Source organism: Electrophorus electricus, chromosome 9, assembly GCF_013358815.1.
Source record: "Electrophorus electricus isolate fEleEle1 chromosome 9, fEleEle1.pri, whole genome shotgun sequence".
In the NCBI taxonomy this organism is placed as follows: domain Eukaryota; kingdom Metazoa; phylum Chordata; class Actinopteri; order Gymnotiformes; family Gymnotidae; genus Electrophorus; species Electrophorus electricus.
This window is the reverse complement of record NC_049543.1, coordinates 10,874,882-10,888,910: the sequence shown is the minus strand read 5'-3', so window position 1 is coordinate 10,888,910 and position 14,029 is coordinate 10,874,882. Positions and strand designations below refer to the sequence as shown.

Genomic DNA, 14,029 nt, shown 5'->3' with positions numbered 1-14,029 from the left:
ATATATTTTTGACTATGTATTACATAGGTATAAAGTAACCAAAACAGCAAAAAATATACAAAGAACCAAATCAGTCAAGCAATCTAATGGGGTGATTAACATCAGTCCAGTAGTCAATAATACTAAGGTTGGCAAGGACTGGGGAGCCATATGTGGTTGTCTGCAGACCGAAGTTTTTCAACTTTTCAACTTATACTAAAATATGTTTATATATTTAAAGGTTTGTATAATAAACTTTTTAAGTATTCGAAGGGCGTCCTACACAGACTGCATTTGGGCCAAGAAATTCTGGCTATCCCATTGTAATGCACCCCCTCCACCCCACCAAAAAAGACAATTGTCACCCAGTGTACTTACTGTGTATGTGTGTGTGTGTGTGTGTGTGTGTGTGTGTGTGTGTGTGTGTGTGAGAGAGAGAGAGAGAGAGAGAGAGAGAGAGAGAGAGAGAGAGAGAGAGAGAGACTTGTCTGATAATTAAGGCATTTGTATGATAAATAAGGTAAAGGGAAAATAGAAAATGTACAGTATAATTATGATTTTGCTAATCTAGTCCTAAAATCCCAACTACACATTCTTGAATTTCTCAGTACCTAGCCATTGTGAATCTTGGTGTCAACACTGGTTTCAGAACTGACAACAATGGCATTATGGATTGGGGAACGTTACCATACAATCACAAATTCAATTTATAAATGGGCAAATACACACACACACACACACACACACACACACACACACACACACACACACACACACACACACACACACACACACACACACACACACACAAACGCCAAAACAAACTAACAAAAAACACACATGCTAAGATTGGGTCCCTATACTGGTAACAGAAACTAGTGTTTGTAAATAGATGAGCAGACCAGACACTACAGAATCTCCAAAGTCTTTTTTTTTTTTTTTTTTTTTTTTTACTGTATTATAAACAGAGGGACAGCCCAGTATTTAATTTGCTCTTTAAAATCAGATCCAATGTTAGTTATTCACAGTTGCTATTATGGCAAACATTAGGACTCAATTTGGATCTTTTCTGTTACAAAAGCTCCATTTTACAAACAAAACCAAATACTTTTGAGTCATGGTTGATCAGCCAGATGGAACAGATTTGGTAGATAACAGTTCAATCCATATCCTCAGTGTCACAGATGTCACGGAACGCTCGCCTCCCGCGAGTCACGGGGTTTGGCCCGCCACGTGACTTGAGAAGATAGGTTTGTGGCCACGCCTGCATACACTCGTACCTCGTCTTGTTTGTGTATTTAACCCCTTTTTAGAGTGTGCAGTATCGTTGGTGTGGCGTGTGGATGTCGAGATTAGTCTTGCTCCACGCCCTTCGGCACTCGGGCCACATCGTTACAACGGGTGGCCGGCCATCCAGTAGGAGGGACACGTCCACGCCGGCTCAGGATCACGGCACACACCTGCCCCAATCCCAATCACCTTCATATTAAACATACTCACCTGTTTCACATTTCACTCCCTCGTTATTTAAATCTACAGGTCTCGGAAGGCAGCGCTGCACACTAGTGGTCTTACAACTGAGTATACGACGGAGCTCCACTCTGCCTTACGGAGTATATGCTTATTCTTTGTTTTTTATTCTATACTACGTGTATTCACTATGGACAATAAAAAGCACTTTCTAGCATCCTCGTCTCTCGCTCCCTATGTATCGCCACTGTCACGCTCAGTCCATAAAGTAATTTATTAAGTCACAAATTCAGATTCAGTGCAAATAGAGTTCCACCCCCTCTGATGCTACAAAACAACTCTACTGATTTGATATAGGCTACACATATTTTTGCCTACAACTTGATACAAACTTTCCTATAGGCATACTTCTACACAATACCTAAAATATAATCAACCTAAATGTATAAACTAACTTTAATCCTATAGAGATTTTAGCCCAGGTAACGATTTAGGAAGCCCACCGTGCACCAGCGCTGTACCCGCTTTGGCTCCATCTGCCTGCAAAACAGGCTTACAGATGTCAAGTCCTGTTGTAGGAACGCCTTACGAGGCAAGAAGAGGAAGTCTCTAGACTACGTTTGTGCACTTTGTTGCTACTTCCAGGATATCCTCCCACCGCTGCAGAGATTCGCCTAGTTTACCTCTAGCGGCTATCTCCAGTGCTCTGGCTGAAGTTCTCCTAATGACAGTTCTATTAATTACTGAGCAGAACACTGTTCTTTATAAAGAGTTATTGGGTGGAATGTCTGTTTTATTTTGTCCAGAAGCCTTTCCTGTGTGTACTGCAAATGTTAATGCGAGTCTTTTGCGTGAAAACATACTCCGTGCTAACGGATTTGGATCAAGCATTTAAAATATATATTTTTTTCTGCAAGCCAGCGATGAAGTTTTGAAGTGCGAAAAGCACGTCAACGGCTCTTGACTGACCGTGGGTGAATGCTGCTGGGTTAGTCCTAACAGGGTAACTGAATTTCTATATTGTTGCGAACGATAATGGGGAACTTCGCTGTATCACGCAACGCACACGAATATTGGATGCAACCCGCGTAACGGTAATTGACTGAATAAACTGTAAAACCAGTTGCATTCATTGTCTTCGCTGGGTTTCCAAGGAAGTGTTTGTGGTTCTGGCTGCATTTGTGCCGTCTTGCTCATCGCTCATCGTTCAGCCCTGTGCGCCCAGTCTTGGAGGAATTATGCTTCAAAACTGAGAAAAGTCCAAAGACAGAATGACTTATTGCGGCTTCCGCGAATCTTCCATTTCTTTATGTATAATAGCTTAATGTTTAACATTTTTGCCTTACAAATATGATGAAATGGCAGCCCCGGAAGAAGGTAAGAGAAGCATTTAGATCTATTGCTTGCATACATTTCTCCCGAGAATTTAGGAAAGTGACCTAAATTTTTATTGAAGACCAACTCTCTGACTTTGCTTTTCCCTATACTACTGTGATTTAAGCGTCTTGTGTGTGGACGATTAGTGTTGACAAGTTTGAAGAGGTTCTCTTTACACGCAACTAGCCCTTTAAAAAAAAATAAAAACAAATCTATTTTTTTATCGGAAATACTATGATGGAATCTTAGCAAACATAAGTTGCTCCCTGTTAGCGTAGTGAATGTACATTATGTAAAGTCAATGACTGATTGATCCAAAGATCGGTTAAATATACCTGACACATTTTCCTTACAGTGATCTATAAAATGTATCGCTGAGTTAATATATATTGTTAAAATACATTCTCTCTCAAAGAAGTTTGATAAGCTTGTTCTTATACAGTATTGTTTATATTCGTTCTGTTGCCTGTATCAAAGCCTTTTAGGGACAGTTAAATTAAACCTCTCTAGGCTAGATTAACATTTAGGCTATGCATGTCCGTTCCGCACATGTCTTGAGTTGATAAATTACACTAAACGTGTTGTTGTAACCAACTGTGGGTGAATGAGTGTGCATCGTTGAGAAAGCATGACATATTTTAAGGTCCCCATCCGGCTGCGGCTCGCCTGAGAAAGCAGTGGTGCAGATTAGCGAGGCGTGCCCCATGACTTAATCACACGTGCACTATAACACCGGGGGAGGGGGCCTAAATTGTGAAACTGGTCGAGCCGCAAATGAGAAGCAGGGTCTATCTTTTTAAATATTGATTTTATTGATGTGGAAACGCGGTGGTTTGTTAGCTGAACACCATAAATATATAAATATGTAATACATGACTCATTTACTTAATTACATATTAGAGCTACGATACAATGTGTCTCTTAGACATAAGAGGTGGTCCTGAGGTTTCCAAGAGTATGTACTGGCGCGAAGAGGTGCTTTCCTAATCCTTCCATACTTAAGACTGGTATATCGGAATTGGTATGGTACACTGTGAGCAAATCGAGAGTAGTTGATTTAGTAGTATTGCTATTTAGTAGTATTTCTGTAACCACTGGAATTTGTTACATAGAGAAGGGGAGAAAGCTTCCATATCCACTCACTGCAGATATGCTTAATCCATAAACACCATGTCGATGCCAGGGTAGAAATAAATACAATCTATTAGCACTCACGTAGATGCTATTAGAAGGGATATCTTAGTCTACAAGGCCCATTTATTATCCTCTGGAGCACATTTTAGTAGTGTTTTCATAAGTGTGTGCTGCATTCTCTATGCTGTTGTTTACCAAACAAGCCTTTATATTGTTGATCGACAAGAAAAAGCTGTAGAGCTTTTCAGGCCTACACTGACTGATTATCCTTTATTATCCTCCCTCATATGATATGTGAACATTCAGTGATTAGTAAACAAACCTTGATCAAGGTTGACCATATCCCTATATCAGACAAAGAAAAAGAAGTAGGTAGCACTTTGCTGTCAGATATTATTATATCTGCTACCAGAATATTTAATCTGAAGTCTTTGCCACAGCTGACAGCAACCTGGGCAGAGAAAACAACCACAGTATTCGTGAGCCAGCAAAAAACTCTGCGAGCAATTACTCCCTTTGACAGTAAAATATTCAGTAATCATTCTGGCACATTTTATGGCATCATCTTGCATGAGTTGACCAAAACACAGATCGTGTTATAAATATATAATTTAGCAGGGGTCAGTTTGAGGTCATTTTCAACATTTTGGGAGACAGTCAATGAGAGTGTGTGTGAACCTTTGTTTGTTTATGAGCAGTTATGAAGAAAGGTCATGAAAGCAGATGAGTGAGCTGCATCGGTAACCCACATACAAATCATCATTTTCGGATAGTGCAAACAATAGTGCTGTAATAGCTGTGGGCTTACAGATTTATGTATCTTCCTTTTTGAAAAAAAAAAGGGTTAACAGACTAGGCAAGAGGTCTTAACAACATAGTCTAAGTGCAGGTGCTGCCAACATGTCTCCATGATTTTATCTTCTTAAGTGATTCCATACATCCTCGTTTATCTCAGTCCACAAAACCCATTTCTAATCCTGTGGGTCAGAGCACGTTTTATGGTAAGTGGCTTAAGTGGAAATTGAACATCTCTGTTTCTTTTTTTTCCTCAATTTTTTCTGTAGTCCTGCCAGATGCCAGAGTAAATGTCTCCCTCTTGACTCTGAGACATATGTTTGGAAGCTGCTGTTGTCTGGTGAAGCGGAGTAAGATTAGTGAATCTTGTACTGCTTTTTTTCTGCTAGTCCTGACCTCAGGAGGTAGTCTTAGTCTAGTGTATTTTTTCTTTTGATTTGATTTTCTTTATTTGTGAAGTATCAACACGCAAGCTGGTTATTAACCTCCCCACAAGAGGCTTACCAATCCAGGAATGGTGTTTGACTAACTGCTGCTCTGTGGTTATGAGCGTAAGGGGGGGGGGGGGGGGGGGGGGCGGTACGCAGGGCCTGCTTTAGGGGAACAGCGTAATGATACACAGCATTAAAGGTTGGTTTATCTAGAAGCTGTAGGGGATACAGCCTTCAGGGAGTCAGTTAGTGGGAACATAGATAATTAAACCAATAAGAAATCCTGTCATTTGTATTACATTTCTTCTGTGGAAATAAAACTTCAAGTCATTATTTAGAAGCTCAATTTCAGCAAAGCAAACTACATGTAATGACAGCTATGTATTACAAGTATTTGAATAATTTAAAAAAGTTTTGTTTGATAACTTGATCAAGTTTTGTTATATTGGTAAATTCTACTACTAATCAAAGGAGGAGGAATATATAGTAGAATATCTTCAAGTTCACTGATAGAGATGACACCACCTATCTTTGTTATGTCACCTATCATATTCAGTTGATAGAGGCTAATATATAAAGTGTAATGGTGCATGCTATGTATAGGAGGGTTACACACAAAACTGAAACATACTATAATTAGTAATAACATAATGTAAATATGAACATATTCTGCATTTAACCTGTGCTCAAAACCTAAACTGCAATTGTCCCAAAATTTTAGGGCAGACAGATTATTCTTTAAATTAAAGCAACAAATTTGCCTTACACTGTAAATTACACCCAAGATGTAAGAGAAATGTAGGACATAAAATACATGCATGCACCACATGGACAAGCCTTGAGCATTCCAGGAGGGAATAAGTTAACCATGGAAGACCTGCAGGCTTCCAAAGATGGCGGGTGGGTAATTAATGGGAGGTAGGAGTGGCAGTACCTGCTGTTCTCTATGCAGTTGGGTATTTATGACCCAGTGGGGCAAGAGGAACTCAGGGCAGATCCCTGGCCCATCCCTAGGGAACTTGCATGCAGGAAATTTATGTGCTCTTCTCCTCTTCTCGCACTGCTAATCCCATTCCTCATCCCCCGAGACTGTTGGGACTGAGCTGGAGCTATGTGTGGATCTATAATGGTGTAGGAAGTTAGTGGCTGATTGTGAGTGTTTGTAACATCTGTGTTGATTTATAGTTGTTTAGGGGTAAGGGTGTGTGTTTGAACTGTATGAATGTGTTATGGTGTATCAAGGTGTGTGACCTTTTTAGAAAAACCCACTGAGGTGTCTGTGTGTGTGTGTGTGTGTGTGTGTGTGTCTGTGTGTGTGTGTGTGTGTGTGTGTGTATGTGTGTGTGTATGTGTGTGTGTGTGTCTGTGTGTGTGTGTGTGTGTGTGTGTGTGTGTGTGTGTGTACATGTGTGCCTGCTTACTACAGTGAAGGATCTGTTTGTTGGCCTGTATGGGAAGTACTCATGTCTTGATGACTATTTGTGTGTAATAGTGTATTTCTCTTCTGAGTCACCCAGTGTCTGATCCTTCAGCCGCTGTGGGCATGTGGACATGCTGGAGTAGCACTCAGCATGAGTACTGTGTCATGCAGTGACAAAAATGGGGCCAGTAATGCAAGTCCCATCAATCCTCATCACCTACATGTGGAGGCCTACATAGACCTCAGGACAATATTTGTGCATGTGTGTGCAAGAGAGAAAAGGTGTGTGAGGTGTTTGAATGAAAATGAATTAAAACATTTGAATTCAAATGTTTTTGTTGGCTCACAACCCTGTGTGCAAATGTATTGTGTGTGTGTTACATTGTGTATGTGTTGAGGTTGCCATGGTTTCCTGATTTTGAACTGGGGCATGGTGGTGTTACACCATGCTTTCACAGCTTGAACCACAAGGGAATATTCTGAAATGTGATCGATATGCTGACCCAAGCACACCCCAGCTCTCTGCCCAATGGACTGGAAAAGACATATGGCAGTTGTGGGGACATACATCTTGGGCTTATAAGGGTAGTTCAAAATAATACAAGATGGACTAAATAAGAGTTAATTTAGCAGCTGATGATTTTATTTTAATATATGCATTTTCAAGTATATTAAGTACTGACATTTTTGTCAATCTCAAGATATTAAGTATATTAAAGTTGTAGTAAAGTATAGTATAGTTTTCCATCTTTCAACATGATCCATGTTACCGTTAAACCGTGTATGTGACAAAACCTTATCAGGATATCAAACAGGGATGATTCTACACTGTATTTTACTGTAATGAATTTAGTGCATTTTGGCAATGTCTTTGGTTGTAGAAGTTGATGATGGGGGGTGATGGGGGGTGCACAGACAGCTCTTTCTTCTTTACACTCTCACACACACCCTAGTGCACATACTCACATACACATACATACACATGCACACACACACACACACACACATTTACACAGATGCCATCTCCTTAATTTGATCTGCTTTTTTGTCACAGATGGTATCAGTAAGACTACCAACACCCAGTTTGTCATAAGTGTGTATATTTTGGAGGTATGTGTATGTCCATGTGGAGACTTGTGAGTAGTGTGAGTACAGAGGGCTTCTTTCCAGTTTTAGAATATTCAGGGATGATGCCACATTCTTCTTTGAAACCTTTTCTCATAAATTTAATGATCTCAAGTGGTTATTTGAGTTACTCAGTCCAGTTTCTGCCCAATTAAAATTACTTGGTCAAGTAAAGCAAAATTGTGGTTGCTAAAACAGAAACATTAGAATTTCATCGTTGAATTGAGATAAATGTGATTTTAGGTCATAAGAGATCAAAAATGTACTGTGGTTATAATTTGACATGAAAATCACATGTATAGAACAGCCCTTGACAAAAAAAGTCCATCACTACCATAACTATTTCTGTCTGCCTTGACCATGTTGGCACTAATGTAAGCCCTAATTTAGTCATGAATCTGTGTGTTTCTCTTTCTCACAGTTATGAATATGGGTTAAAAAGTTCAAATGGAATCAATGCATTTTGGCACAGCAAAATGAGAAAAAAGCCTTGTGCGAGCAATTCTTTCCTTCTGTGTTATTGATGAAAATGGAGAAAAGGTAATGGTGCAGACTGAAGGTTTGAAGTCTTGTTATGCTTAAGTGTTTTTGGCTGTATTTCTAATGGGGTGATAATTATAGATGTACGTGATTTGGCACAACATGTGTGAAGTTATAACAACAACAACAACAACAACAACAACGACAACAACAACGACAACAATAATAATAATAATAATAATACAACTTTAGTTATGTACCATGGTGCTATAATAATAAGTGTCCCATCAACAACTGATGGCAACACTGATGGACCCTAACATTACACAAAGCTAGTAAGTGTAATAGTTTTATTTATAATAATATATTCAGATATACTCAAAATCCCCCAAAATATAAAAATAAGAAAAATATAAATATTGTGTTACGATCTATCATTTAACGATCCATCAGTGTTGCCATCAGTTGTTGGTGGGACACTTATTATTGAAACACCATAGCGTTACCATCAGTTCACATAAGCAGTCTTTAAAATGTTTCTAACTCACTTGAAAAGGTAATGTTATTACTTTTTACCATTTACTAACTTTTTCTTATCAAGTATTTCTGTGACAACACCCACGGCAAACAATTAGATATGCATAAATTTACAGAGTAACTAAAAATCCCAAGATAACATGAACTTTGAATGGCAACTACAAGAGAGACAGATATTGTGGTGTACCCAATTGAAAAGCATTTTTCAATGCTACCCTTTAGTGAAAATCTCCAAATAATTCAGGTTAACCAACTCCATGTATAAATGCTATCCAGAAAGGAAAAACATTATGTAGTTTCTGTAAGACAAACTATGAGAGGCATGTCTAACTAACAACTAGCCTGCAGCATATGTGCCACTTCTGTTTTGTCAACTGTAGTTGCATTTTGAGGACTGCTAAGCTATATTTTTGAAGCCAAATAAAATATCTTCCAGCAGAGGTTCTAGCATATTTATTTTTATTTTGTTTTATTATTTTTGGGGGGATGGGGTGGGAAATGCAGAAGGTGTACCTGCTTTGTGGGTGGGACAAGAGTTTTTCTTGCAGAATAGCCACATGTCAAGCAGTATATGGGACTTACCGCTCAGGCACATACATATTTGATGCTGTCCCCACCAGCCACCATTCTCCTGTATAACAAGCCTGATATGCAGCAGGAGAGGACACTGCAGTAGCTCTTCATTATTTGATATGTCAGTCTCCCCATGTGTCTGCTTTTATTAGAGTCTTTCTTTGAATTGAAATATATGCATGCACACTACATTTCGGTTCCTTACAGTTTCGAAAAAAAAAATTACCTCTATAAAAATATTTGTGCTGTATTACAATGTACTTATTGGGTAGTTTGGGAGCATTCTGAAAGGGTAAAAGAGGATCTAATGGCATTTCTGCATTGGTAATACAAGTGGAAATGTATTCGGAGTTCACCAGCTGCCTTTTATAACTAAAAGTAATATCCTTTATCTTACAGAAGATAACACTTAGAACTGCTAAAGTTCCAAAGACACTCACATGCTCTCTGCTAAAGGAGTATCTGTATCACCCCAGATTCACAATATAATGATAGTTTGGAGGAATTAGGCCAGTACTTCATTAGTTCACAGAAAATGGGAAAATTACATAGTTTCACCTCTAACACTGGCTCCTCTACCCCAGATCACAGAGTTACATGAATTAATAATCATATCACTCAGTGATGTTTCAGAGAGAAGTGTGAGACTGGTTAACACACTCAGAGTTCTAAACAGTAGTGAGATGATGTCAGATCTCGCATTACGTGGCTTTCTGTATATATTTTAATATTGATCGTAACTAAAAACAGAGTCACATAAATGACATTTATCTTATTTCCCAGACATGGAGACTCTTATGAATGTACAGTCTCCATACAAATTGTTTTTGTGGTAAAATACCATTATAAGGTCTGAGTACAGAACAAAGCCATAGTCCTGGTGAGACATTAAGCACAAAGCCAAGCCATAGTGATGGTGACACACTAAGGCAAGGACCTACAACTACTAGACAGACATACTTATACCCCAAGCTAACGTAAATATGAATTTAAATCAGATGCTTTGTTTGTAAACACAGAAAGAGGTAATTGGCTTCAGTAGGTTTATAATTTCTAAATGAATATACAGTCTCCATACAAATTGTTTTTGTGGTAAAGGGACATTATAAAATCTGAGTACAGAACAAAGCCATAGTTCTGGTGAGACATTAAGAATAAAGCCAAGCCATAGTGCTGGGGACACACTAAGGCAAGGACCTACAACTACTAGATAGAGATACCTCTCCCCCAGGTTAACTTAAATATTAATTTAAATCAGACATTTTGTTTGTAAACACAGAAAGGTAATTGGCTTCAATAGGTTTATAATTTGTAATGGTGATTCTAATTATCTTTTTATATTGTCTCAAGGGAAAGTAAATGATAAGTAAATGATGATAAGTAAATGATTTGTTTTGTGGGTCTTGTGCATTGCATGTCTTTTCTTAAAGGAATAGTAAAGTCCTACAAATACAAATATTGTATTTGTGTGTGTATGTATGTGTGTCATGGTTGAATACACACCCAATAAACCAAACAAACAAACATCAACAACAACAAAAAACAACAACAACATTGATTTTCCTTTTGCAAGTTTACTAAAGGCATATGCTGAATGGTAACTACCCAGCTGATAGTATAACAGTGGTCCATTTGAAACCTAGGATATAGGCCACACTACAGGTTGCCAGAGTATATACTATGTATTGACATTCTATAATGCATATCGGGATATTGCTAGTAAGAACTCACAGTGTTATATAATGTCACTTGTGCTCTTCACTCACCAACATTTTATTCAACTGACAACCACCAACATTACTACCTGGTTAATACATTCATTACATTTGGATCAAAGGGGCAGGTTTTCAAAAATTTGTGACTGTGTAAACTCGTATTATACAGTAAAGCTATAGTTTGTTATACAGCACAGCCCTTGCTCTTTTGATCCAAATGCCTCTAAACTCATGTTCCTGGGCACAACTATTTGATATGTTTCTCCTTTCTTTCCACTACTCATTTCCAAAGAGGCTATGGAGCACGTAGAAAATGATGTTTTTCAGTCTGCAGTGGGTTTAAATTAGAGCAGTAAATGTTTTTGTGGTAGCTCTGGGCTTAGGTTTCTAAATATAGCAGCTCAGAAAGGTTCCTTGTTCCTTAAGTTCAATTTGGGAGTCCCAAACTGCATTGTAATCAATTATAGCATTTTCCTACTGCTGGGCATATTTTTGGTGTTTCTAAAACTACATACCAAATTAAACTTTTTTAAAACTCATATCAGAGTTTGTTACACAAACACTGTATTAAAGAAGTAATCTACTTCCAACTTAGGTATTCATAGTTATTAAAAAAAAAAAAAGTTCAAGGACAGAAGAAGAGTGGAAAATATGTTGAATAGATTAATGCATTTGGTCAAGACTGTTATAGTTTTAAAATCAGATAATTATCAGATAATTGCTCATATCTGGTAGTTATCAAATATCCCTTATTATATCTAATTAATTTCACATTATTGTTCAATTTTGAGAAAATGTGAATGTGTTTTCTTTTTTCTGCATTAATAATGCTACATTATTTTTTCTCTTCCACCTCTGCTTTCCATCTATTAATGACTGGTACATTTTAGTCTGTCTCATTACCTGTCAGCAAGCCCTGTCTCAATCTTAAAGACTTAATGTGTTTCCTTGTTTAGCACATTAGCAGTGAAAAATAAAATTTTTATGTGCATAGTGCCTAATGCAATAAATGTCAGATGTGTGTGAGAGGTGTCTGGAGAGGATCTCAACATATGACTTAAGCAGTTGTGCTTGACAAAAGAGGGCTGATTAAAGCATATGTCTTAATTACAGTGTATATTTATCCCTTTTTAGCCCTCTTTCTTTAGCCCTCTCTAAATAATCTCATTTTGCTTTCAGTACCTTCTTGATGAATGACTGTGACCTCCAAATACGCAAAAGATGCCCTCTCTTACACCTCATCAGAACACTGTCAGCTCTGGATCATGGATTGATCACGGGGTCTATCTCGAAATTGGTGGAGCTTTCAAAGTGAGGCATGTGTGTGTGTGTGTGTTTCCCTGTTTTTTAGTTGATGTTGTTTTTTTTCTAATAAGTGCAATTTGAATGCTTGGATTGTACTTTTAAAGCATAATAAGAAACCCTCATGCAGCCTTTTCAGAGACTACCAACATACTCCATCCTTGTACTACCAGCATACGCCAGCCTTGTACTACGAACATACTCCATCCTTGTACTACCACCATACTCCAGCCTTGTACTATAAACATACTCCATCCTTGTGCTACCAGCATACTCCAGCCTTGTACTACGAACATACTCCATCCTTGTACTACCAGCATACTCCAGCCTTGTATTACAAACATACTCCATCCTTGTACTACCAGCATACTCCAGCCTTGTACTATGAACATACTCCATCCTTGTGCTACCAGCATACTCCAGCCTTGTACTATGAACATACTCCATCCTTGTACTACCAGCATACTCCAGCCTTGTACTACGAACAAACTCCATCCATGTACTACCAGCATACTCCAGCCTTGTACTACGAACATACTCCATCCTTGTGCTACCAGCATACTCCAGCCTTGTACTACGAACAAACTCCATCCTTGTACTACCAGCATACTCCAGCCTTGTATTCGCTTTGTCAGTATGTTGCTGCTCTTCTTATTATGCAGCCCCTGGTGAGAAAAGATCAATAGCTTCACCTGATGTATCATTAAACAGAAAATATGCAATCTAAGCATTTTTAGGTTACCACTGAAATGTGTCAAAACATGCATAATCATTATGAGATGGTAAATACACACTATATGTATATATATATATATATATATATATATATATATATATATATATATATAAAACAAACACTCTGAACATATCTGATCATGATCATAATTTGAACATATCTGACTGTATTCTTTCCTGGTACCATGATATGCACTGGGGATGACCTGATCAAATGTTGCTCTCAATACTGTTAAAGAAATGTAATAGTCCAAAACCATTTGTAATTTCCTATACATTTGCACTGTGTGCACAATAACATTGAAGTTAGTAAAATCCAATAATTCCACACTATAGATATTTAAGGTTCTTGTCAGTGGTAGAGCCAAAACCCACTTACATAATTACTGCACATTGCTAGCCTTTCTTTAATGTCTCTATAAGTGCACATCCATATAGTCTCTTAAACACTGAGAACCCTATTCTGACTAACTTGGAAATAACTAACTACTAACATGGTATAAAGATTTATTGTACCAAATATGTAACTGAATCCTCTTCCCAGTTTGATACAGTAAAGAAGAGTTATCTTAACAATCTGTGCTCTCGTTTCTTTTGTGGAGCAATAAGATTGTTTACCTTCAGAATTATGCTGAATACTGAACTGAATGAGAATTTCAAATAAATTATTTCAGGATATGGGATCACACTGCCAAGAAAACAAAGTATCGATTCTCAATATGGATTTTTATGTGTCTGACTGAATTAGAGAATTATCACTAAAAAACTGATAACATTTCTACCTGTGCCAGTTCCTTTTGCAGATGGACACTTTTTACTCAGATGTCCTCAAACTGCCATTATTTATAAAACAGACTGACACTTATTCAGTAAACTGCACATAATTTCAGTGTATGTCTTAGGATAATTAAATCCTAATTCATTGACAAATGTATTAGGTCACTAGCTCACATATT

The 14,029-nt window shown here is 37.8% G+C and overlaps 1 protein-coding gene across 1 annotated transcript in view; it reads left to right on the top strand.

Annotated features, from left to right (window-relative positions):
• The first annotated feature begins 2,096 nt into the window (after positions 1 to 2,096).
• The window catches only part of LOC113589087 (tetratricopeptide repeat protein 28-like), a 105,088-nt gene continuing 93,155 nt past the window's right edge, over positions 2,097 to 14,029 (top strand). Inside the window, exon 1 of the mRNA XM_035529946.1 lies at positions 2,097 to 2,826. Coding sequence (XP_035385839.1) covers positions 2,800 to 2,826 — 27 coding nt within the window. The 5' untranslated portion in view covers positions 2,097 to 2,799. The remainder of the gene's footprint in view (positions 2,827 to 14,029) is intronic.